Genomic DNA, 27594 nt, shown 5'->3' on the forward strand with positions numbered 1-27594 from the left:
GAGAAGCTCATTCTTGTCCTGTGCACTCCTGAGCCTCAGTGTGAGCAGAGGAGCAGCCAGCAGCAGAACAGGGATTGTGTTTTCCAAGTGCTACTTCCCTCTTACAACTTGTTTTAAACCAAAAGATGCCAGTTCCAGCACAGGAGCTTTGCAGTTCTCAGTAAAGTCATTATTCCACCTATTTGAAAATCCAGGGGAGTTCACCTCAGCACTCCTCCGCCTTCCAGCGAGCACGTGTGACTTTTTTTTGAGATGTCTCATTAGCAGGCTCTTCTCCTGTGCCATCATTTTCATTAGGCTGCATTGTTGGAGGGAGCTCTCAGAGGCTGAGCTCTGATTTCAGCGCACACGGGAGAGCACGGAGGGAGCCTCGCGTGGAGCCTGGCACCAGGACCAGAGCCATGGAATGGCTTCCAGGAGTTATCCTCGTTATTCTGTAGCCCCACGGCTTTGTCTCATCTTAGTCCAGAATCATTAGTAACAAGCTGGCCTGAAAATCCTGTTTGTCAGCAAGGGTAAATGGGCCCTGTGAGATTCCTGCTGTTCCTTCATGGGACAGCTGGACAAGTACGGCTTTGGCATTCACAAGAAACCTTTGAGATACAAGAAACAGTAAAATTGTCCTTTTATAGTGTTCAATCTTCAATTTTGCTGTATTATCCAAAATATGAGCTGGTAGAGGATAATGCCCTGCCTGGCCTTGCTGAGAGCAGGTGGTATAAATGAGCTTTCTTAAGGCTGAGGAGTTTTGGAATGACAGCACTAACATAAACAGTGTTAAAGTCTGCTTTGTTCTTCTGATGAGATGGTGCATTTATTTAACTCAGCTTCAAGGTAAAAAAGCTTAATCCCTACAAGCTGTTTTAGCAAAAGCCCCAAATTGGGTAATTCTCGTGTGACAGGCCAGCCTGCTGAGGTTGCTGCCACCCTGGAATTTCTCTGAGCCATAATTAGGAAAAACTGGGTTAATGCTGTTTTGTAGACTGAACTTGAACAGTGCATCTAGTGCTCAGTTTGGGGCTATCAGTTACCCAGCCCCTCTGTAAGCTTGGAAATCATCACTTGAGTGATTGACACAAAATGTACAGTGGGATCTGGATCTGCTGCACTTACTAAATGAAATGCTGATTTGTCTTCCTACATCAGCAATTTAAAACTTTCTGTTTCTTAAGATTATTGGATTGGGAAGAACTTTGAGTCTAGTCACACTGGTAATTATGCATAATATATGTAGTGTTTATCAAGTCTGTTTCTCCAGGTTGCTGCAGGTGTACAGAGCTCTTAGTGCTGCCTGTGTGTAAGTGCAGTGGAAGGTGAGAAGTTAACATCTTAAAAGATCTCTGTTTCCCTTCCACACCTGCCTCTAATTTGCATGGCAATTGAGGAAAAGTGAGTCTAAATGAAAATAAATGTTCTGTTTCTAATTTTTGTCTCTTCCTGGAAGAGGCAGGTAGGAGGAGGCTGGCATCTTTGTCATATAGATAGAGGAAAACCTGGGTTGTAGCTTTGTGTTATTTGAGATGTCCAGGGTTGGTTTGCCTTTGAAATGAGCAAGGAGAAGATGCTGTATTTAGGGCCATTGTTGTAGTAATGTTTTAATGGGGGTTTTGGATGGGTTTGGTGGGACACATGTTCCAGTCTCCAAGGCCCTGCTTGTCCTAGGAAAAAGTTTTGGAGTTTGACCTAGTGATACCTGAGATCCAGGAGGAGGAGTTCACATCCCCAGCTGTTTTACTGGATCAGATCTGAAAGGGAAGGCAGGTGATTTTGGGGTACTCGTGGGTGAGAAGGTGGCTGGTTTTTGGGAGGGGGATCCATGGAGATGAAATCCCTGTGGTGCCCAGGCTGCAGCAGGAGCTGCCCTCCTTCCCTGCCCCGCAGGCAGGACGTGCTGTGGGGGAAAGCTGCTGGCAGAGAGGGAACAGAAGAGGCAACTTAAAGAAGGCTTAAATTAAACTCAATCAGGCACTGAAAACTCAACTCAGCAGCCCTGAGCTGAAGGGACAGATCCTGTGCCTGGTACATGCACTGAGCTCCTATTTCTGTCTGTAGCTTTGGAGAAAACAATGTTGGCATCAGAGATGTGAGCAGAAAGCCGCCGTTTCATCCCTCCTGCATGTAATTTCTGACAGGTTTTCCCCCCCCTCTCTCTTATATCCACTGTTGTTTGGTTTCTTCCCTCTTTGAAGACTTTTCCATTGAATTTTAAATCTCAAGATTTAAACTGTGTGTAGACATAATTGTGTCTCTTCCTATTTACTTAGTCTTGCTACTTGTTATCCGTGCAATATTAGCGATGACACTTTTTCCTAGGCAGGGTTGTCGGTGACATATTTTCATATGAAAAAAGGGGAGAAAAGGAGGAGTATTTTGAATAGAAAACTTGACTTATTTCAATAAAAGTAGGCAGGTGGTATGTTTAATATGTTAACCTCCATTCTATGGATTTGTTTTACAGCCCTTCTGTCTTGAGATGGTAAAAGACTGGAAGGGAATTAAGGAGACCAAAGGAAGTCCCTTGACATTTTTATGTGCTGAAGTAACAGGCAGGCAATCTTGCTTTATACAATGCTGTCTTCCTGGGTAGAACAATTAGTGTTAATGTGGTAATGATAATTGTTTCTGTAAATTATTCTTAATTAACTATTTATGTAATAAGACACTTAAGGATCTGTATTTAACAATTTTGAGGGTTTTTTTCCCCTGCTAATTGGCTTCCCTATATATTTCTTTCCTGAGCTAGTGACTGTTTTCTGTTCATTATTAACTGTGTGACATTCAGGCTTAAAATTTGGTATAGATGATCCTTAATTAACACAAAATGGTGCATAAATGATCAAGAAACAGGTGGGTTCCTTCCTTTAGCTGTGTTCTAATTGCAGAATGCTGCGTTTTCAGGGAAGTTACCAAGCTCTGAGACAGATCCCAGCTTGTGGGGCCACTGTTCCTACCCAGAATCATCACCCCAGACTTTCAGCAGGTGCCTCCCAGATGTTAAACTTTATTATGTGCCAGATGTGGAAGTGCCTCTTTGGGAATCTTCTGTATCCAGCTGAGGAGATAAGAGGAAAGGGGAGAAGTGTTTGAGACAAGAGCTTCAGGGCAGTCAGTTTGTGGTGGTATTTAAGCAAGCAGAGAGTAAAAATGGATGATCTGCTGCCTCATTTGATGCTGCCTGATGTATTTTGTAGGGCTTTTGGAACAAGGTAAGAGAGAGGGAATAGCCTGCTATGCCATGTGCTCTTTAATTAGTTCCTGTTGTTCTGGTTTGGGCTTTCTTCATCTTGAAAATGTCACCTGCTGCCCTGCTCTTTCCTCATGGGCTTTTTTTCACTTCCCTCTGTGTGAAGCATATACCAATATTTTATGTACATAATTGGTCTGAGTTTCTGTATACTGCCTAATATAAAGTGCACATTCTCCTCTTCACTGTGGTTTATGTTTATTGCAGCCACTGCATTGCTTTATGTGCACAGTGTGCTTATGGAATGTGTGGTGCAGGCAGAGAGATGTTATATTCCATTCTTAGCATCATTAGTGCTGTTTTCTTCACCAATTTCCATCAAGCTATAGTTTAATTTAATTCACTTCATTATTTTGCAAAGTAGCTCTTATCTGTTGGATTTCCCTTCTGTTGCTTTAAAAACCAACAATGTCTCAAAACACTGAGAACTTAAATATTTTTAGCTTTATTTTTCTTTTTTTTTTACATGTTCTGAGCATCCTAGGATTTCTGTAATACAGCCAATCAGTTAAAGCCAAATACTGATAGCTTTGCAAGTTAATTAACACCTCAATTCATCAGCACTCACACTCAAATTAATACTGGAGTAAGCATCTCAGAATCTCATCTCCCATTTGCATTTAGTGAAGGTGATTTTGCAATATGTTAATTTTTATTGTGTGCAGAGCCTGTTTGATTTTCAGTGCTATTATTTTTTGACCTATTTAAACTTGGGGCCTAAAACCTTACAGGAATTGGCTTGTTTGAGCTTGTGTGGAGAATATGGACAATTCAGTCCATTGCTAGGATTTATTCTGATTAAACAGCACTGACTCATTATTTGCTTACTCAGTCACTTGGAAAGTAGGTGTTTTTTTACTATTTTGGGTTCTTTTAAAGTGTTTGCAGCTTAGTGCTCTTGATGTAAATAAAAGGAACTATTAGACTAAAGTAGGAAAAATAACTTTAACCTAATCAAGCCCTAGTTGTCTGAATTAGTAACACCTACAATAATTAAGATTCTCTGCGGAAGTAATAAGCTAATTATGTTCAAAATTAAGGAATAATCATCATATTCAATCCATTGCATCTTTAGATTTTTCACTGCATAGGCTTTTCTTTCAAAGGCTGAAAGAAATGGTGGGAAGAAATTTTTACACTGGTGGTGAGCTCCGGTGTATCCGAGAACGAATAATTGGAACTTAGAGGCTCGATATTTTGGGAAGAGTACAGATAATTACTATTTACTGTTGTCTCCTCAGCTGCAGCATGCCAAGAGAAAAGAGCTAATTTCAATGACTCTTTTCTTTGGAGATGCTTACTAAGGGAACACTTCATCACGGGTAGTTTGCTGCTGCAGAAGACTTTATCCAAGTGCTGTGGGAAGGCAGGAGCTTTTTTGGGGTCCTGCTGCTGCAGGGTCAGAGGAGGAGAATCCTTTGAGTCACACAGATCTAATTTTACATCCCTGCAGTGGTGCTGAGGGCTGAATGTGCTGCAAATGCATCAGTATTGCTCTGCTGGCTAAAAATCCCCACTCTGAGGAAGCAGTTATGCCAAATAGCAGCACAGGGATTTGGAGTGTGTTAAAAGAGGAAGGGCTGTGTCTCTCAGGAGCATTGCTGGTGTGGGTTTTGGTTTTTAGGAGTATTCTTCAGGGGTTTTAGCCATGTACTGCACCATTGTGACTTCCTTTGGTGTTCTTGGGGCAGAAGTAGATGAGATCTGAGTTTGTGGGAAGCATGGGAGGTGGGAGAGATTGATTGGCTGCCTGCTGGAGTAGAGACTTTTATCAAAATTTATTGAACAGAATACAGGTAAATGTTTCTTTCTTTTAATCAAGGTTGATTAAATTACAATCAGAAGGATGCCTCTGCTCCCTTAGGCACATCACAACCTTGTTATCATCTCAAATTCATCCAACCTTTCAAGAGGGGGGTTTTATTATCCATTCCTAATCCCCAGGTAATTACTGTAGACCGAGAGATATTTGCAGAGAACATTTTGACTGAGGGAAAGGGGTTCACAAGACATCACAGGCCTCAATTGCAGAGAACATTTTGACTGAGGGAAAGGGGTTCACAAGACATCACAGAATCAATTCTGTGACAGAAATCCCTGCTCCGATTTCCAGCCCCTGGCTCCAGGCACAGCCCCCTGAACCCTCCTGGGCCGTGTGTCCCTTTCCTGGGCACAGAGCAAGTGTTCCTCCTGTTCTTGCAGCACCAGCCCTGCAGGAAAAGGGATGATTGGGATGATTGGCGCCGCTGCCCTTTTGTAAAACAGCTTCATGATTGCACGAGGTAGGAAACGCAGCAGGATCATTAATTCCTCCAGGTTTCCACTTTCTTTCATTGCAGCTGCCTCCAGAAAAAGGTTCCTGTTTCTGAGCTTTCTGTGTTTCAGGAATCAGCAGATTTTGTGGGGAGCTTTTATGACAGTGACAGTAAAACAAAAGCAGGCAGTCAAAGCTAGACTGTTTTATATACTTTGATGTTATTCACTTGCTAATACACTGCTCCCTAAAAACCAGACTATCTGCTCACACCTATTCCAGTTTTAAAGGAAAATGCCTTTGCTACTGCAAACAGAGAAATTAATCATAACTGGCTTGTTCTACAAAACACACTCTCAGCAATGGGAAAGGTCTGATTTTTTTTTTATTTAATTTTTTCCCCCTCAAATAAGGAAACTTAAATTACTTAAGGGACTACTTAGCTTCCACTGGTGCAATTAGATTAACATAGGAGGAATTTTGATTTATTTCCAGAAATGAATATATGTTTCTAGGTCAGTAACTCTATTTAGAACAAAAGATCTGAAGGTTTTTTCCCCAAATAAATCCAAATGTAGTGTTGGCTAGGCTGCTCTCCATTTGAATTTCAGTTTAATCTTCATCTTGTTTTATTCCCTTTTTCTTGAGAAGTGCACAAGTGTTAAAGTTCAGAAGAAATACATGACTTCGGAAAGAGGGGAAGGGATAATAAAATGATGAACTCTGGCTTATGGTACTGGTTCAGGGTGACTGACTTCATCATTTATATGTTCATATAAATAAATAAAACAATATATAATAATATAAATAAACCAGTATATGTTTACTAAGAGTAACATTGAATCCAGAGCAGTAGAACTGAAAGTTAACAGTGAAGCCATGAAAGGTAGCCTGATATTGAATGACTGGGCAACAAAACAGATCCAATTCAATGTTGATAACATAAAATAATCCATATAAAGAAAAAAGAGTAATACATGACTCCCTTTCAGTGAACCAAAACCAGATATCTGCATTTGACCCATTGTATGCAATCTGGAGGAATATATCATATTTATCAATTGAAACAAAATGAACTGTGCATTATTATGTTGCAGTCTGTGTGTATCTGGTTTGGTAAAATTTATCTGTTGACAAACTTTATAACAGAATTGTTAAAACTTGACCCTTGGAGAAATGAAAAATCAAAGAATTGAGCCTCTCTTCAAATATTCAGGATGCCATGTGAGACTGAAAATTAACTAATGTTACTTGTGGAAAAGTAGCCTCTAGCAAACTCTTAAATGTAAATTTTGAGGAAGTTATATGTATCTGTGGTGGTTACAAATAATCTCACCCATTAGATGTTCAGTATAATACAGCTTCTCCTTGATAACTAAGCTGCCCAGGGGGATGTATGGTGGTGTTGGTTAAAACCCCACCTTAACCCCTAAAAATGCCCCAACTTTTCCCCCTCTCCCAAGAATGTCTTGCTCAGTCCTTGAACACCAGATCAGGATCCAGTCTGGGCTCACCTGTGGAACCTGCTGCCTGTCACAGCCACTTTTGGCTGCAGTTGCAGAGATTTATGACTGAGATAATAACCCCACAGTATCTGAGCTTACAGCCTGATAGTTAATTATTCTCTGTGTGCCATGTGCTGCAGTTCACCTGTAGACAGTGGCTGGAAAGCAAAATAATCCCCCACAGCAGAATTGGGCATATCCTGAGGGCTATTCTGTTTCCATCTCAGGAATGAGATGCTCTGCTCTTGTGTTTGAGCTTCTTGGAGGGCTTTAAAACATGACCTGTTGTATCTAAACATGGTTTATCTCCACTGCCAGTAATGCAGTGGAGTCTCAATACTAACCTGGAATACAATTTAGGCTCTTTCTGCAATCATGGTTGATTTTGTGAACCTTTTTCCTTGCTGGTGATGTCAGCAGAATATCTCTACTGAATTACGGTTCTTTAATCAAGGTTGGTGCATTACTATACAAGTCCTTTCATTCACCTTTGTCCTGAAAAACTGACTAATTTTTTTTTTTATTTGCAATGGAATTGATTGAGCTTCTGATACAGAAAATCCAGTTGTGCATCCTGCACCTCTGTCTAGTGTCATGCAAATGTGAAACAGGAGGTGCATGTCCAGCAGGCCTTGCTACTGGAAGCCAAAGAGATTTTCTACACCAGTAACAAAGGAATACAAAATTCAGAATCCTTTCCACCAACTCTGATGCATCTTTTTTAGAGAATCCTGCAGATGTTAGCTTTCAAACATCTGTTTTGCCTGGTGTTTCTTTCCTCAACATCTTGAATCACAGTTGAGCTGGTGCCGCAGCACCAGCTTGGGACCACCAGACTTGCTGGTTTAGCAATTACATCTGGTTTTATTCCAAATTATGGTTTTGTCCAGCTGTCTTTTAAAACCATTCCTATGAGTTGCTAGGATACATTTCTAAAAGTGGAAACTGTGTTTACACCACTTCAGTGTGAAAAATCTTTGAATATCACTTACTTCTTTGCCAAGGCTTCATTACAAGACACTGCTGAAGTTTACCAAGCTCTCCAAATTGTCATACAATCCTTTTTTCTTTGTTTGTGGTAATCAGAGAAATACATGGCTGATTAAATGTTTTGTCTGCTGTTATTGACTCCTTTGCTGAGCAGTGGCATTATTCAGATTGATGTTTAGTCAGCTCAATCCTGACCAAGGCCAGTCCTGCACCTCTGGGTTCCTCTCTGTGCATCCTCCAGCCCTCAGAGCATCTCTGTGGCCTCCCCTGGACTGGCTCCAAGTCCTTCTTATGTTGAGGGCCCCAGAGTTGGGAATCAAATCATCTGAAACAAAATCAAAGCCACACATTTTCCTAAGGAAGGTTGTAGGCAAGGAACTTGAAAATTGTACAAGTGAAGGATGGGCAGCACACACCACCAAAAGGCAGTGGCAGAGTTTGCCCAAGTTCTGCATGATTTTTAAATTTCTGCTTGTCAAAATATGATTCCAAGGATGAAGTCTTCCTCATCTTACAACATCTGCTGTAACTTGTCTTGTCTTGCATTGTTAATTTTTCTAAAATGTGAGGGGTTTTTGACATAACAGTAGTCTCCTTACTATAAAATCTACACAGTAGAAATAGGTTTTAACACCTAAATTTATATTTTGATCAGCCATTTCAGGCTCAGTGTTGATGCTTTTAATATCAAATAGGGTTTTTGTGGGGGGGGCATCATGTAGGAGGGTGACTGAAGAAAGAACTGGTGTTTAAAACTTGAAAGAGTTTTTCTTAAATGATAGTTCTGAGATTAGACTTGTTAGCCACCATTGTGATTCTTTCAAACCAGCCCAACAGGCCTTGAAATAAATGCTGTGGATGTAATCAACAATCAGATTACATTGAATGCCCACAGACTCCACCAGAAAGGTCTAAGGGAAAACAATTACAGATGAAACAAAACATAGCATTTAAATCCCTGCTTGAGAAGCTGCCACACAAAGGAAACACAGATCGTGGTTTAATTACCCAGGTGGAAGAATGTTTAGAAAATTAATATTAGGACCTTGGCAATTGAAAGCATTTAAAAGTGTTAATGTCCCCCCCTTTTCTTCCTTTTGATTAAAAAGGTCACTGGCAGAACATAGCCCTGTGCATACTCCAGCAAACATGGGGAGTGATGGCTGCAGTGATTTTGTGCAGCTCCTGCAGGTGTCAGAGGGCTCCAGAGCTGTGCATAGCTTCTTAAAATGGCCCCCAGAAACACATATTTTTATTTAAAATCTTATAAAAGGAGCTGCATGGTTGGTGAATTTCATCCTCTCATGATTTTTTCAGGTGCAGCCTTTCCAGCTCAGGTGTATCACGGCAACCTGATGGTTTGGTCTTGCACAGAGGCGACCACCAAAAGGTTTAAACTCTCTCTGTTTTTCAGGGGAAGCTTCTAAACTGGTGAAATGTAAAGCCAGTCCTTCCATTCTGTCCTGGAAGAATCTTAAAGACAGGCACACGTTAGCTGTTGCAGGTGACTGAGGAGGAGGAGGAGGATGTGCACATGGCCTCTGTGTCCTTTGCACCTCACTGTGGGCATTGCTGGGTGCTGTCTCTGCATTTTCACTTCCCAGTGTGGTGCTGGAATGGCAGGAAAGAAAACACAGTCAAGACAAGAATTAGGCTCATCATTTTTTCCTCAGGAATGATGGTGCTCTACAATTTCCTTTGTACCTCCTGGCAGTGTATTAAAAGATGAAGTGTGGGCTTAGGCAGCATTTGGATGGGGAGGAAAGTTACAAGATTTTGCTTCTGCCAAGCCTTTTTTAGGATATTTAATAGGGATATGATGGGTGCAGTGTGGAATCTGACATGTGGGTGGTGATAAAAGCAAGGACTGGTAAAAGCAAGAGAAATTCACAGGTAACCTGAATGCTGCAGCAAGGTGAATGCAGTGAAGGAAATGGAGATCCTGAAGACCTTTTCTTTGGTTGCAACAGCACTGAAAACCTCGGAGTTGTTATTTGCTCTTGAATTTATGTGACCAGCTGATCAGAGGTGGGCTCAGCAGGGTCATGAGGTGATTCCCAGAGAAGCTGTGGCTGCCCCATCCCTAGAAGTGTTCAAGGTCAGGGCTTTGGGCAGCCTGGGATGGTGGAAGATGGCAGATGGGTTGATTCCAAAAGTTCATTGATTCTATGAACTTTTCCATCTCCCTGGTACTGCAGGAGCATTGCCTGCAGAGTCATTCCTGGTCTCTCCCTGGGAGGAGTTAGATATTGAGGAGCATGTGGATAATGGCATCCATTGTAAATCCATCCCTCTTCGCTCCTGGAATCTCTTCATTTTGAGGGAAAGACTGTCATGCACTGAGGGACCGGGGAAACCTGGTTTCTTTTGGTTTCATGTTGATCTAAGCTCTAAGGAAAGACAAGGCTCAAGTGAGGCCTCTCCTCAGTACATCCATCCATAGCATGGTTCTCTTCCATTGCACCATCTATTTCCCCCTGCCTGGTAAAGTGCAAAAATCATAATATAGATGAGATTTGACTGAAATTGGCCCGAAGCTTCACATGTTAATCCAGGCACGAGAAGGCAGGATGGGGGTTTCCATTGCTCTGCACATTCCCACATAACACCCAGGGAGTGTCTGGCTGTGTTCCTCTTGTTTCCTTGAGAAGCCAGACTAAAAATAACAGCAAATAGGAAATGAAAACAATTCTGTTACTACATAGTACATTGCAAGGAAAAAGCATTCTCCACGTCTCTGGATTAGCAGAATGTTTGAAGCTGTGATAACCCAGTTGTTAACAACCATAATTTAGATGTGGGTTGTTTTTTTTTTTTTCTTCACATAAATATGACTTATTTGAAGTACGTTGAATTAGAAAACTCATGAATAAATATTTTGACATAATCAGAATTATATGGCTGGAAATTGACCTACTTTGCATGACAGATGCTTGAGAATCCCCCAGCTAATAGCAGACTAACCTGGCACAGCAATGCTCGATCTTATAATATTCTAAGCTGCATACAGACATTAAATTATTAGATTGTTGGGTTTTTTGCACGGAGATTAGACACAGTCAATTTTGTTTGTAAATGAGTAAGTTATAGGCAAGTTATTGAGGAGGCCTTGGGGTGCAGTCCAGAGCAGGATTCCTGCATCATTTGTTCAGTGGTTTCAGCGTGGTCTCGAAAAATCTGTCAGAGGTAGAAATAGCCAGCAAATCTTGATGGTATCAGCAGCCAAATAATGAGAGTATTACACCAAATAGACAGGTCTTTTCAGAAGATAAGCACAACTAACTGCAAGAGGAATAATAATGTTTTAAAAATCTGGTAATATTTTGATGGTGTAATTACAGAATCTACTTTTCCCCCTGCAGCTGCTCCTTATGCCAGGTGTTGATTTCAGCAGACTGATTTTATCTGCGTGTCCTTTCAGTTAATATGACAAGGATTTTCTGTAGGTTAAGTTAACAGAGAACTCTGACCTTGGGAAAAGAGTCTTCTCAGTTTAGGTTTATATGGATTCTTGTAAAAAAATAATCTTCTTTTATTATTTTAACAAACACAGGTGATGAAACATTTTAGGTGCTTATTGCACAGAATAGAGTTTTCAAGCTTCATAAGTTTTTGTTGTTCAGTTCTAGCACAAGTAATAATAGTGATTTTATTTGTAAAGTATCATGCTTTTTATTTTTAGTGGGGGAAAAGTACCTTTTTCATGGCTCAGTTTCAGCAAAGATAACCCTCCTTTTATAAAATACATGCAATGAAAAATAATAACATATTCCATTTTAGTAGCCCCTTTATTCGCTTCCCAGTTGTTTTCTCTGTTTTCAAAGAATCTCTGCAGATGAAGTGGACTTTGTTCAGACTTTTTTTCCTCAAGGTCTTCAGGGGAATGTTTTGCTCTTTTGTAATGAGCCCTTGTTAGCACTAAGGTAGTAAAACCATGTGTATAATATAGGGAGATCTGTTCTCTTCCAGCAGGGCCAGGCTGAGGCACAGCTCCTGTCCTCTATCTTGATTTGCTCCACCTGCTTAAAACTTCCTAGAATTAGGTTGAAGTGTTCCTTTGGCACCCATATGTCTTCCAGAAAGGATGCAGTTCAGTAATCCTTGCAGTGCCCCGCTGCCAGACCCTGCAAGCAGAGACCCCTTCAGGTGCTGCTCAGCTGGGGATGAAGCTCCTCCTCTCAGGGAATGAAGGCATCCTTTTAAAAGAGAATCCTGTTTGCAGGACGCTGATTTGCAGCTGAATTTGGATTCTTTGGAAGCCTCACCCAAGGGCAAGAGACAGAGGTGATTACTTGGCTTAGTCAGTCGCTGCTTTAGGAGCTTCTCTCTGGCTTGCAGTGTTTGGAGGAGGGTTGGTAGTGATTTCTTTCTGGTTGCTCTTCAGGTGACCAGCTCTGAAACACTGGGTTGCTCTGCAGGTGGCTCAGCAAATGTGTTAAAATTTGTAAAAATTTTGGCACTCAGTTTTGGTCTTTTGTCCTGCTTCTTCTCACATACCAGTAGGCTTTTTGGATTCAGACATGGTCACTTGGGTCCTTGTGCCCTTACAACTCAAACCATCTACTCAGTAGCTGAAGAAGTCTCCAAGTTTTCCCATTTGGGGAAAGTTTCCTTTCCTCTTGCTTGACATTGAGTTAGCTGGTGGGGTTTGCTGGTTTGTTTTAACTGTATTTCCTTACTTCCCCAACAATTCACTCTCAGTCTCCTGAGCTCCATCCCAAACACTTTGGCTCCTTGATGCCTGCTCAGTTCCAGGAGCAGAGGAGTTGTCCTGACGTGCTGATCCTCCGTGGCTTTGCACACACCAGAGATGTGTGTGCAAACCCCAATTTCTTACCTCTGGAATCCTGTCTGGCACAGGGGTGTTTTACTCCTTGTCAGCAGTTTGCCCAAGGGTGACTGCCAGCAGTAGTCTTTTCATTCCTGCCTCCTGCTGCCACTTTGACAATAGGAGCGGCAGCAGGAGGCAAAAATGAAAGGACCAGATTGAAAGAAGCACTTTGCCACTGTTGTAATTTTGAAATTGATGGCGTTTTTTAGCCCAAAGTCTCAGGAAAAAAGCTGCTTTCCTCTTTGCCTCCTATTGTTTTTCCAGCAGGGAGAGACATTCTCTGATGTTGCAGAGGCAGTGGGAAGCCAAAATGAAAATAATTTTCTTCCTGAAACATTGGATAACAAAATGTGAACAATTTCAGCAGGGAAAGAGTGGTTTGTTTTTTTTTTTGTTGACTGCCATGTGGTGAATACTGGTATTTCCATTTGACTACAGAAAATAAATAGCAGCTGTTTTTCTTATTGAGTTAATATGATCTTAAGATAATTTCTAGACACCTATTTACCTTGGGGTTTTTTTAGCATGACACTTTCATTCTTTTCCTTTTTCTGCATGAGAATAGGTTTTGTAAGGTGGGTGTATAGTTCACTTTTGAGGCCATGTGTTGCCTTTAGTGCCATGCCCTTGGAGCCAGCTTTATAAGGCAGGAACTTACAGTTCTGCACATTCCAGAGGTGTGTTTTACACCAATATTACCAGAACTACTAATAATCCAGATGTAATTCCCAGGGCCACTAATTCCATTGGAAGAAAGATGAGGATTGTTCTGCAGTTGCACTGACATTTTCTGCTGGAGTCTTTTTTCAGTGGAGTCTGAAGTGGTTCTGGGGTTTAAGTGACATGGGAGGTGGGGCTGGGGAGCTTTAGTGCTTCAAGAGTGACCTTTGCCTTCTGTCCCTGAAGACCAAGTTCTGTGATTTAGGTGAGACTTTATTTTTGCTGGGAAGGTGATGCTTCGTGAAGGCTGCCCCAGAACAGAGGGTGGACAGAGTTAAAGAATAAAGTAATGATTTATTAGGAGGCCTCAATGGATTCACCTTGGGGCAGCACAAGGGCCCAGCCAGGGCTGCACCCAAGATGAACCAAAATGACCCCAAAATGCACGACTAGTCATGAGATCTCTCACTTTGTAAGTTTTGGTCTATTTGCATCTTGCAGTTCATTGTCCCATTCCAGCTTTAGCCCATCCAGTCCCACCCTGCTTGTTTTCCTCTCTCCAGCCCACGGGGTTTGTGCTCCTGGGCTGAGATTTGGATCATTTGTCCTTGGTGCCCAGCTGGAGCAGGAATTGTTTTGTCTCCCTGCTCTGTGCACAGAGCTCACCATCCCCTTATGTGAATCTCAGAATTACACACTAAAGCAGCACAGAATCTGAAAAATATAAAAGCTAAAACCAGAGGCATCAAAGGAAATCAGTGAAGGAACACAAGCCCAGCCCCCAGACTGTGCAGTTTGCAGATGTTCCCAGCCTGGTGTGATGATGTTCTGCAGAGCACTGACATCAGCCCTCAGCAGGATGAAGTTCTGCATTGACACAGGGGATGGCTGGGAGGGGAGAGGGGGCCCTGGCACCATTTCTGTGCCTGCACTCAGCACTGGTGCAGGGAGGACCACGGTGCTGACAGGAGAGGGTGAAGTGTGGATCAATGAATGGCTTTGTCCTCCTGCTTTAGCTGTTACAGGCTATTGCTCTTGTCTTTGGGGACTTCAGTGGCTGTAATTAGTTATCTTGATTGGGAAGATTTTTTTTCTCTTATTGAACGTGTGAGAAATTTGGGAATGTTAATCAGCAGAGCATAACCTTTTCTTAACTTGCTCTTTTTATAGTCCTGGGGAATTAACATTTATCATAGGGCAGCACAGGAAACTGGTATTTGTATGAAGTGAACTGATTCTCCATTCTTTCTCTTTCTTTATACATAATAAAACCTAAACTCTTTGGTAGGCTCATCAACAGAATATATTTTGTAGGCTTTGAAGTGTGAATTGTGAATTTGTGTGTCTCACATGACTTTGGGATGCCACATGTAAGCGTGTGCAGATCTGTGTCCTGGATTAGTGAAAGTCTCATTAAAATTGTTCTTGAAAACTGCATACTTAAAGCCAGATATAGGGAGACACATAAAAACAGCTTGATTGTTTTTTTCATGAGTTCTGAGCTCTTACAGTTTTGTAGGATTAAAGAGGAATCAGGGAGATCCAGCAACTCTGCAGATCTTGTTGCAAGTTCACATGCCAAAATAATTAATTAGATGCTTATCTGTAAATGATCAGTATTCCTTATGTTGGCTGATTTTTCATCTGCTTTAAGGTGCTTCTCAGTGCTGTGGTGGAGCTTGGAAGGAAAAGCAATTCTATCTGACTTTGCTCTGCCCCAACAGGTTCAGATTAGGTTGGGAAATGACACATTCTGGGTTATTTAGCAGCCCCTGTGGACTGGGCTCTCCTTGCTGCTTTGGAAGTCGTGTACAGAGATTTTTGGCAGCAGATGGTATCAGCTGAGTGCCCCATTGGGACTGTTTTGCTCGTTCATGTGAGTACAGCTGTAACAGGTCCTTTGGTTTTCAGAGTACTTGGGCTTTTACAATGCCCCATCCAAATGCAGTGCACATATTAATAAAAATTAAGGATCTCTGTTACATCCTTAGCTGGTTTTAGCTCAGAAACAACTACTTACTTCTGGGCAAGTGGGTAAACAGCTGATGACCCTGTTTTCCCAAGGGCTTTATGTACCTGACATTTTGATGTCTGATTTAAACATTTACCCAAGCTTTAAAACATTAGGTGAACAAAGATTGCTAAACTATCTTCTGTCTCCTGAGAGGAGAGTCCACAAATACCTGTCTTTGCCCTTCCCCTCTGGTTGTCCAGAAAACATTATTTTAATTCTCTAACAGCAGAAAATGGACTGCCAAGTTTCCCTGGTTTCACTTCTGGTCATTCCCTGGGGCTTGCTGAACAAGGTTAGTACCCCAAAATGAAGTTTTATTGCAGGGTCTCATTTCACTTTAAATCAATGTAGAATTTGGAATTTCAGCGGCTTCTACACACAGCCTGAGAAAGGCTCCTTTACAAAATGACTTTCAAAGATTTATGAAGACCTACATGGTGCAGAGGCTGAAAGGAAGTTTAATTACATTCAGCTTTTGGTCATTTCTGTGTCTGAAGATGTGCCCATATTCTGTCATCTCAAAAACCATCTAAGAAAATAAAATTGATCAGTGAGCCTTCTGGCTAAAAGGAAAATGAGTGCTTTGTCATCTGCCCATGGAGCCTGGGTGCTCCATCACTGCCTTCTCCCGGGTGCTCGGCCCAGACTCTCCATCACTGAGATTCGTCCCAAGTTTTAATCAAACATTATTTTATACTGAGGCCTCCCCTATAAATAGCAGAACCCTTCCCTTGACATACTCACATGGACTTCATTGTAGTATAAATAGATAATTTAATCCAGTCCATGCAACCATTTTGCTTTGGAGATGGTAAAATGTGCATCATGTTCCTCTTGGATTAAGTGTTACAATAAAAGCTTGACAAGTGCAGTCACTGTCACCTGATGAACAACATCTCTGCTTATAAACCTGATCAAGGACAGCAAATAATATAGGATCATCTTATTTCCTTGCAGAGGAGACTTGTTTGTAGGAGTGGGGCTGTGTAGGTGCCTTCAAGTACAGTAATTCTCAGGCTAATAATGCCAGAAGCCATAAAATCTCTCAGTTTGAGGTTTTGTGAACGGCAGCGCTGAGCAATCGAGGAGTACTGCTGAGATGATAGCCTGAATGATGATTGAGTTTTCCTGGAGAGCCTTTATCTGTGCTTAAAATTGGAGGTAATGTTTTTAAATTAAACCATAATAGAAGTTCATTGAGCCTTCGGAGTGGTTTCTCTGTCCCCTCTTTACGTGGTTTATCATTTTCTGTAGAAGCATTCTCAGTCTTTTTGTTCAGGACAAATTGTGTTGCTGTCAAAACAGGGCATTAAAAGCACCCCAGAACAACACCTTGCAGACTTTTTTGGGAGATTTCCTATCAACTGATGAAAGGAGAAGTTTGCAGTCAGGGTTGTGCTCATATACTGTGACCAAGCTTTTGTACAGGCACTTACATAGACAGAGGTGCTTATTCCTCACAAAATTGTGACATGCTTTTTAGGGTGGTGTCCCCATAAACAGGTTGTATTTCACTCCATCAGTAGTTTTTTTCAGCTGCTAGGGATTAGCCTTTATCACTGAGATAAAGTGTGAAATCTAAAGTATGTCTAAATTTAAAAGACAGCAGTGCTTGATGTCATGAGCAAATCATGCTGTGACTGTGCTCTGGTCACTTGAGGTGAAGTATTGATCTTGAAATTAAACTCTCAAGTATCTGTCCTTTTTAAAGAAAAAAAAGGGTTTAAAATGGCTAATTGCAAGAAGCTCATTTGAGAAATATTGGTAGAGGAAGAGAATGCTAGTGCTGGCATGAGAAGGTTAAATTTTGAGCACACAGACCGCTGGTGCAATGTAGTTTCTTTTCTAAAATGTTATGTTAAAAAAGGGAAAGGATTTTTTTTTCTGTGGCAGATCTGTGAATGCCCACAAGAGGGTTGGGCAGTCGTGCTCCTAAAGACAGTGAGGAATGACCCAGCAACTCTAAGTTTCCCAGTTCTAGGAGAAAACTGCAAGAATTAGATTAACAGATGCCAGGAGAATCTGAGAAGTTGTGGGGGGTTCTCAGCTTTATAACCCCAAATAAACATTCTGCACTGAACTTTTTTATGGTTATGAAGAAGGAATTGCTGGGTTTGTGGTATCACGATCCATTCCTTTGTGTGATGGATCATTTTGAGCCCTCTGTATTGTTCTTGAGGTTCTGTGAAGGCACTGAGGAAAATGTGCTGTCAAGGAGAGTAATCAGAGTTATCTTCATGATTCCTTTTAGTTCCTGCTGCACTGAAAGGCACATTTAATTGCATGTGACTATTTTCTCTTTTACACCTGCTTATATACTTAGGGACTTTTTTCCTAGGGAAATCTGTAGTTGATTAAAATTGCTGTGAGTTTTCTTGGGATAATTGACACCAAATGAACCTGTGCATCATGTGTGTGTATATGTGCAAATAGATAAGATTATGCATGTATATATACGTGTTTAGGTGCATATATATGCACAGCTAATGGGAAATACCTTTCACTTAACAATTAATTTAGGAGTCTTCAGTCTGTGTGGCATCTTAGAGGTCATTCTGCACCACAGTGTTTTGTATTTTCCGCTGCCTTGATGCCATAAAAACCCATAAAAATGCTAATTGCCCCAGGAAGATGTAAGCTGTTTATAAGTGTGTATGGGATTGTTTTTCAGCCCTGTGATACAGGAGGAGGTGTTATTTCAGGTTTATCATTTGAATGTGTGCATAATTTGAATGGCTACAGCTTTGACAGTTTATTAGTTAGAAAAGAAGTAGAAAAGAAAAGACAGCGCTGTGTCGTTCTTCAGCGAATTGATTGCCAGGAGCATGTTATTGACTTTGCTGATAATATCATTATATATTTTACAGTCGTAAAATCAAGGAATTCAGATTATGCCCTGAGGGCTTCACACATTTAAATAAAGGATATAGCCATTTCCAGGGTTATTGGTTTAGATTAGTGGGTGCTGCAAGGAATGCTGAGTGTGTTGGGGCAGGACAGAAGGAGCAACAGTGCTCTCACTGCAGCGGGGCTTTGCTTTATTTTATTTTTCTATTTATGAAATACAGTCACTTACAGATCCCCTGGGAGGATGAACAACGTTTGCTCTAAACTTTAGCATATTAATACAGTGTTAGCTTGGTGTTCTGTGGGGCTGAGAGCTGAAATCAAGTGTAATCCTTGGCTCGTACCATGAGTGAGGATAAATGAGGGAACACTCACTAAAATACACAGTGCCTGGGAAGCAATCCTGGGGTGAGCTGCAGGCTTCAGAGCAGTGTCAGAGCCACAGAACCTGACACAAACACATCTGTCCCTCTTGGTGGCAGAAGTGCAGCTTCCCAAGGATCCCCAGTGCCTGCTGCTGGGTACAGCCCCAGGAGCACCTCTGGAATTCAGCTCGGGCTGCTCCATCCTGGATCTTCGACAATAACTCCTCTCCCTCTTGGACTGCCTGCCAGCCACCCCTTGGGACTGACTGGACTTGAGGCACGTGGGTTGAGCACTTGGGGTTTGGGTTTGGGGCTGTCTCCAGCTTGCTTGAGGGACTCTCAGTTTAATTAAGGTATAGTGCCTTGAATAAAAATGATTGACTGCATTCCAAACCTTGTTTATGGACTTCCACAGCAGCTTTAGTGAGATGGATAAAGTACCTTAATGCTGATCATGCTGCTCAGCCTCTCTCCACTTCAGATGGCAGCTTGGGAGCACGTTGCATCACCCAGCTCTGGGCATTTATTGTTCTCTTAAAAGAGTGTAAAGGTCCAAGTGCAGTGTCACAGCTCTGCAGCAAAGGTCGTGTTTTCCTTCTCACAGAGATGCAGGGGGTCCAGCTGGAACATGCATGGCTCCAGGATATGTGGTGACATCCACAAAAGTAGATAAAAATGAAATAATTACTCTTACATTTACATTTTAAGGGCCTCTGAGGATTATAAATCTATACACTGCAAACAAAACTTTCCCTGGATCAAGATCAGCACGTTTTCTAATTAAAAGTGATCACCTTTTTAAACTGAACTTGTATGACTTCTTAGTGGGTTTTTAGCTTCTGCTTTTTTTTCTAATTTTTTGGCATGAGAATGAAATTGATTTTAATTTTGATAATCTTGTTCCATTTTGGATTGTAAATGGCTTGTGTTGAGTTGGGAACAAATGCCTGGGTTATTTCTTATGAAAATCCTTCTGCTTATGAAAAACACTATGAAAGCATTTTAGAGTGAACCATTGGAACGCACCCATTGATCTCACATAGTTTTGATACAGACATTTAATTTAAGATCATTTCAGAATGGTGTAAAGGTACTGGTCTGCTGAAGAAGAATTCTGGGGTGATTCCTCCCTGTGCAGGGGGCAGGTGAACAGCTACAATGGGCATCAGCTGCTTACCCAGAGTGATTTGGCATGGCTGCTGTTCTCTAGTCAAGAATTGCTAAAACAAGATTCTAGGAAGTGTGTTGTGGAGACAGGAGTGGTTGTCATTAAACATGGGCTTCTAATTTTGCTGCAGATTGTGGCCTAATAATGATTTCTGATCTCAAGCCTCAGTGTTCCATAAAACCTTCACAGATGACTGTCCCTCTTTGAACCATGGAGATGTTACCTAACCCCAAGATGTGGTTTCACAGTATTGAAATAAAACTCAGCTCTGGCAGTAAGTGCATCCCTGTATCCAGAATAATTTTCCTTCCAGAGTGGTGGCAGGGATGGCTGGAGAGCCAGGCTTGATGGCAGAGCTCCCCTGATAAGAGCAGAAGCTGCAAAGGAGCAAAGCTTGACTCTGCTTCTTACAGGGAAGGAAAGATTCACTTCCCTGGGCGTGTTCCTGGCATGGGCACAGTCTTTGGTTTAGTGGTTTAATATTCTCACTCCCCCTCCCCTGAAGCCTGGGAAGAATTACAGCCTCATAATTCAGGCAGCTCTTATTTATGCAGTTTCAAATACTGAAAGAACCTTGTTCAAGAGCTGTCATTAAAAACTCCACCCTTTTTTGTTTCAATGACGAGATGGCTATGACAGTCTGGACTATCTGCTTTCCAAAGTGTCCAGGGTTCAAATGAAATACCACCCTCCCATAAGTCTCACACACCTCATGGGTGCTGTAAAATCAGCTGCACTGACAGTGCCACGTGGTAATTTCCCAGGCAGGTAGGGAGTTTTCAGCACCAAAATTTGGGAATATGGGTGAATACAGATCAGAGGAGATGCGGGTGTGTGCTGAGCAGTGGTGGCTTGCAGATGGCTGACCCACAATATAGGGCAGCGCGCGTGTGCACTCTGCGTGCTCTGCACGGGACATATGCTCTGGGGTTTCACGGATGAGTTTGTAGTCTCCAGCAATTTGCAGCTTCCACTGTGGTTTCAAATATCTACATCATTTTCAGGCTGATGATTTTTCCCAGTCATTTATCCCAAAAGCACTTCATCCTGCCTAATCTGGGTCATAATTGACATGGGACTCGTGCCGGAGCAGACACGGCCGTAAGTTGTGTTTGAGTGGGCTGTTAATGGCAGGGATTTAGTTACGTGCAGTAAAACACAGCAGAGGTTGAAGCAAGTATAAATGTTAAAATAACAGATGAATGCAGGGTCACAGTCACGACTTGGACCCAGAAAAGACTCTTGAACACTTGACATGCTCCTGCTGTCAGCTCACAGCTGCCTTTGGCTCTAACGAAGGCGTGAAGTTGGAAATTTCGGGTAAGGAAGCTGTTGGAATTGGATCGTGTTTATTGCAAATCAACAGGATGTCTTTGCAAGTATAAAAGACATATGGAAAAGTCCACTGTTATTGTTGTACTTTGTTGTGTCTCCAGATGTTTTCCCTCCTGCCCCACTCCAGAGGCTGAAAGTGGGAAATGGTTTTTCATTGTTTCTAGCTGATGGTGCCAACATCTGCCTTGGCGTTTCCCTGGGGAATGATATTAGCACTGCTGAGAGTTTCTGATTCATCACTTGTGTCTCATTTGCCTTTTTTTTTTCCTTTTAAATACAAGATAATGTCAGAGCATGAAGTTTCAGACCTGCTCAGTTATTTTGAGGGGTGAGAAGAAATCAAGGGAAACACTTGGGTGGCTGCTGAACTATCACAGCAGCACTTCAGAGCCTCCTTATTTTTGAAAAGCTATAAATGAGGCATAAAAACATTGCTCTGAGCTGATGTTTTTCATTGGAAGAAATAGTATTTGTGAGCTCAAACATACTTGAAGATCTCAAAATGCTTAAAATAGCTCTGTTTTCTTAATATACATTTAATCCATCATTAGTTCCCAGTGCTTGACTCTGAGGGGAAGGGAACCAAATGAATATCTTCATTTGGAAGTGCTCTTTGCTAGTCATATATGCTCATAATGGTATTGTAAAGGCTTAATTCCATAGTTTAGAACCTAACTGCTTGATCAGCTTGATAAGTGTGTAAATTAGCAAAGTTGGCCAAAGTGTTGACTGCTAATGAAGGTGCTTTTAATAGAAATGCAAAACAAAATAGAATTTTTCCCCAAAGCTTCTGTACTTCTTCTTATCAGTAAACAGCTGTACAGTATCAGATTATATTAATCTTCATATGCTAATAAAATTTATTATATTAATGATGCTATTTTTTTTAGTTCTTAAATCTGACATTTAAATAGGAATGAGCTCTGGAGAAAGTTTGTGCCAGAATTCTCAAGTGCAGACTAAGACTAGTTCCTGACCTGTGACTCCTTTATACCAGACTCTGGTTTCTGGTTCATTCTTTTACATCAGCTGGAAGAATCTGACCAGAGCCCTTAGGTGGAAATATTGTAAATTTTAGCAATGTCTGTCCATGTTTAGGGAAGGTTTCTTTTGAGAAATCTGTTGGGTCCAAGAAACTGAAAATTGTGTAATATCTCACCATTCTGCCTGCTTCTTTGTGCTTTGGCTGTTGTTTGTTTGGTTGCAGTTATTTACAGCTCACTCCTGGGTTTTTTTTGAGATCCTAGCAAAAAATTCCACAGGCAGCTGCAAAATATATGTTTAATCAATTTTAGGAAGACTGATTCCCTAACTGTGTCTTCCAGCTGAGACACAGTAAAAACTGTTCTGCAGATACTCAGGGAAGGGGGGAAAGTTTTCCTGACAGAGATGTCTGTTTTGTGGGTTGTCGTGGTGTCATAGTCATGTGGTTCAGGTAATTTAAGTATGTTGGTGTCATGGTTTAACCTCAGCTGACAACAAAGCACCATGCAGGCACTCACTCCCCCCTAGATGGAGGGAAGAGAATTGGAAGGGTAAAACTGAGAGAACTTGTGGGTTGAGATAAAAATAGTTTAATACTTTAAATACTACTACTACTACTACTCTTGTAGTGAAAATAAAATAGCAGAAAAAAGAGAGAACTAAAACCCAAGCATTTTTATTAAGAAACATATTTTTTGTCTTTTTTTAAGCTTCTCGGGGTGAGCCTGCGAGAACAGCCTTTGTCAGTTATTTCTGTGCATGTTTATGTGCAAAAAGAATAGAACCAGAAGTTCTAAGGCCACAGTATTCTACAGACAAACACAATTTGGTATTTGGTTTTCCACCTTTCAAGTGTTAATAGTGTAAATATTGCTTAGATGAGTCATTTTGTAAGGAAATAGTGGCATGTTTCTGTTAGTGTTTTGTCTGCAAAACTTAGAATTCTCCTTTGTATTGGGATTAAAACTACTTGTACAGATCACAAGTTTTCACAGAATTCACAGAATAACAAGGTTGGAAGAGACCTTAAAGATCATCAAGTCCAACCCATGCCCTAACACAGCTAAACCCTGCAGTGTCACATCCTGGCTTTTTTTTAACACATCCAGGGATGGTGACTCCACCACCTCCCTGGGCAGCCATTCCAGAACTTCATCACCCTTTCAGTGAAAAACTTTCTTCCTAATATCCGACCTACATTTCCCTTGATGCAGCTTGAGACTTTCAGATCCATGAGCTGTGGTTCAGGTTTATCTCTTACTTCTGTAAAAACTGAATTTGTGTTCTGGAGATTTTGTATGGCAGCAGTTCCACTGCGAATTCCTTTGGGGTAGCGGGTCCAAAAGGTTTTATCGAGTGAACATCTCCTTCTAATTCCACTGAAATATGTGGAGTTAGACCTGTTTTGCCACTTGGTTGTGTTCCTTCACTCGTTCCTCTTTGCCCTGCTGTGGGTATCCTTGTTAGCGTTCAAAAACGCATAATCACATCAGCGATTATACGCGGTGCTTTTTATTTAAGAGCTCTGGGAATCGGGGTGATTTCCACCCAAATCTGATTCCGACCCTACATTCGAGGTGAACGTGTTTTATACTCTATCATTACATAACTTTCATGTTAATTATTAAACTTATATTGTTCTATTGTATACACAGATTTCAGCTAAACATAGCCCCCTTCAAATTTCCAACATAGTTTCTCACGATTCTTCTTATGGTTATATAATAATTATATTTAATTACTAAACAATCACCACCTCTAACAATTATATCTTTTATCATACTGCTTACGCAGGTGCAGTGATCTGAGAAAACACAAAGCCCAATATTTTCAAAGACTATTTTTAACATTTTCCAGGGCTCCACTATCATCCTCATATCCATGTTGTGTTTGCAGGTCAGGATCGCAGCGAAGCCACTTTGATAAAGAGGTTCAAAGGTGATGGTGTCCGCTACAAGGCCAAGCTGATCGGGATCGATGAGGTTTCTGCTGCCCGAGGGGACAAGTTATGCCAGGACTCCATGATGAAGCTCAAGGTGCAGTGGAACTTTTCAATGTTACAGTCAAATTCAGCTTGAACTTCCACTCATTCTCCTTTCATGACACTGAGCCTTAGTCTGGTTAATTATGTATTGAAATCAGTCAATTTTGCATGAACTCCTGCCTGGTATTGCTTATCCTGGTTTAATTTTAATACATTATCTCTGAATTCTGTAGTTACTCCGTGATTGACACCACTGCAATTTGTCCACAAATTACAAACAACACACTGCAAATTGAATAATTTTATTATGCAAAAGGGGAAGTAAATGACTGTGGAGGAAAATGGGATATCAGAGCGTTTTCTATGACATTTCTAATCAACTACAGCACTGCCTCTGGCTGTTACCTCCTGTGAGTGACGGGTGTAGGCAGCCAGATTTGGGGGGAGCTGGTGTCCTCCTGGGAGGAGAACGCCTTGCACCAGCAATGGAAGGGCTGATGTGTTGCAAAATCAGGCAGTGCACTGAGAGGATGGGGCATGAGAATGTAAAGAGGAGTCTCTGGAGTTTTGGGGATGAGATGAAGCCGTGGCAAAGGCCTATTTGGGTGTAAGATTGGAGTGTAGACAGTCTGAAATACCAGTGGTGTTACGGGTGGCTCTCTGGAGCTGACAGACATCCCTCTATGGCCCAGTCTCTCTCAGAGAATGGGAGTTCCTGTAGGAATCATTCTGTCCCTCACCCTGGGACTTGTGGAAGAACTTGAGTCACTGGGAAGGAAGAAAGGAGAGGTTGTGTTTTCCTGAGTGCACTGTTGGCTGTTCACTTCCCATCTCCTCTCTGTATTGCAGGGTTGCAAACCAGGTCCAGCAGCAAACCTTCTGCTGCTTTTTCCCTTTTATTTCCCTTTTATTTTCTCCCAGCCTTATCCCCATGCTAGAGAGCTTATGGATTTTCCATTGCTGGTTTTTCAGGAGGAGAAATCACTAAATGATGTCTGGTGCTCTACCAGCCCACAGGGTTGCAGTCCATCCAGGAGGAATGAGTTACTCATTAGGGAAACAGCATGGGGTGACACTCAGCTTGTGGTTCAACAACCTAAAAGCAAGATCTGGGAGATAATTTACACTCCAATCTTACACCCAAATCACTTTTATGGCAGGCAAAAATTAATCCGCTCCAAAAGTTGCTCTGTTGGTGTGTCACATCAGCCACAATATTCCTGCTTGATTTAAATGTGTGCTGGGTGTTTCTCATCATTTCATAGCTCCTGGCACTGTGGGGAGAGTTGTCACTGTTATGCTGCACAAACCTTTTTGTCTCTCTCCTCCATGGATTAATATTTCCACATCTCCCAGGTGCCTAATACCTGTTTGAAGGTGGAAAGATTGGTCTAAACAGTACTGGGAAATTACTAAAACTGTTAAAGGAAGGGAGTGTTAGAAATTCATTTTTGAGGGCAGAGCATTAATTCATGGGTTCTGGAAACCCAGTGTCCCCTAACATGAATCTTGAGGCCACCCATAAAGTCTTGGGGTGGCTTTAAACATCAGATCCTTGTAATGGCAGCAATGAACATATTAAAACTAAAGTTAATTGTTCTTGAAACATTGGAATTGCCAATGGAGAACCAGGTAAAGTCTAAATATTTTCATTTCATTTATGAGTACAACTGATTATATTTGATCTCAGTTCAGTGTTACTGGTCAGGGCAGGCTCCTGGGAAGGTGGAAACAGAAGGAACTGTTGTCATTCTGCTGTGGGAGAATAATGCATGAGATGGTATCAACAAGTTCTCTTACAAAGTAAAGGTCTGAGATCCTGAAAAAAAAAATTACCCTCAATAGTAGTTTGTCACAGCACAGGTGTAGTTAGATTTTTAGAATAGTTTTCTTCTAGAAAAACCTCAATTTGCTTGTACTAGATGAGTGCAAAGTAAGCTAAATTCATTGACATTTTCTGTCCTCTGCTGCTTGCTGGGTTTTTTTTTCCTATTTAAAAAATAAATAAATAGAAGAGCTTATAGCTAGGAAAAGTGTGCTAGAAATGACCTTCAGCTTCCATGAAAACAAATTTCATGGAGGATTAGCTAGTGCAGAGGTTGGAAGTGGGAGCACATTTGAAATGCTCTCTGGGTAGTATAAAGAGATGTGGTACTTTGAAAAAAAGGAGAAAGCCAGAAGCAAGGAGGGGGCTGTTCCTGGAAAACCTTTAAGTTTTCCTAGAAAAGGGGTGAATTGTCCACAAGTAAATCTGTGGCACCTGGGAGAGTCAGGAAACCAACTAAAACTGCTCTTTGTTTGCACAGGGAATTGTTGCTGCGGCTCGATCGAAAGGAGAACATAAACAAAAAGTCTTCTTAACAGTTTCCTTTGGGGGAATCAAAATCTTTGATGAAAAGACAGGGGTAAGTAAAGTTGATTGTGTGCTGGGACAGAGCTGAATCTTTCCCTGGTTCCTTTAGAAGCATTTCCTTGCTGGGCAGTGCAATCTCACTGGTGCAAACACACATGAAGCATCTCAGAAATTTGATAAAGGGTTATCATCCCTTACATCACTTGCAGAGTGTAGCTTCTGTATTGTCAGTGGTAGAAAAATTACATTTTGTTTGGAATGAGAGGTAAGAGATACTGGAAAATTATGAGGTTGTCTCTATGAAGCAGCAACTTCCCCAGTAGTATCTGGTGGAGGAAGTTGCAGAGACTTTCATGCCTTACAGTTTCTGCCACAGCAATACCATGTTTGATTTTTTTAAATTGCTCTAAAAGAAGAAACCTAAGCAAAACATTACACTACTTGGATATAAAGCAACAACACACAAACTGTTTTAATCATAATTAAGTAGATTTTTACAGCAGTTTAAGCTCTGCCTTGAATTTTAAAAAGGTCTTGACTTAATCTTTTGGAAGATTAACTATTTAACACGGTGCCAGAAATAAAACCCTACCGATGATAGATGAAATTATCTTTGCCAGTTAATTTATATTATTAGAAAATCAATGTCATTGAGCTCACTGATACATAATACGAGTAGTTAGTAATGAAAAGCTCATTTGGGATGTGTTGTGTAAAGTATCCATGCAAAAGCTGTGCTTCAGAGGGCATTGCTGGGGTTACAGAAAATAGGAAATGTCAGAATTAGGACTGTCAGTGCAAATTGCACCCCAACCACAGTTGTTTTCCTGAGATTAAAGCCTTTTATTGGGGAAATAAAAAAGAAGAAAGAGAAAGTCTATTCCTTTTGCACTTGTCTCTGAATGTTTCTCAAACACTGGATTTTTTTGCCTAGAATAAAGAGGGAAAAGAGGACTTGTTTTAGAAACAAAAGGTGTGCTTTATTCCAGCTGCCTCTCCTGCAGCATCCTGCACCCTCTCCTGTCTGCAGAAAGCGAGGTGGGGACATGGGAACAGTCTC

At 41.3% G+C, this 27594-nt stretch overlaps 1 protein-coding gene across 15 annotated transcripts in view; it reads left to right on the plus strand.

The window, feature by feature from the left end:
• Nucleotides 1–27594, plus strand: part of DAB1 (DAB adaptor protein 1) — a 414794-nt gene that overhangs the window by 333653 nt on the left and 53547 nt on the right. For all 15 annotated transcript variants that reach the window (XR_010784065.1, XR_010784066.1, XM_066555483.1 and 12 more), the window contains 2 exons: nt 24094–24233; nt 26488–26586. Coding sequence is in view for 13 of the 15 variants with exons in the window: in XM_066555483.1 (XP_066411580.1) it covers nt 24094–24233; nt 26488–26586 (239 nt within the window). In the remaining 2 variants the exon portion in view is untranslated. The remainder of the gene's footprint in view (nt 1–24093; nt 24234–26487; nt 26587–27594) is intronic.

The sequence above is a fragment of the Molothrus aeneus genome, chromosome 9 (genome assembly GCF_037042795.1).
Source record: "Molothrus aeneus isolate 106 chromosome 9, BPBGC_Maene_1.0, whole genome shotgun sequence".
Lineage (NCBI taxonomy): Eukaryota > Metazoa > Chordata > Aves > Passeriformes > Icteridae > Molothrus > Molothrus aeneus.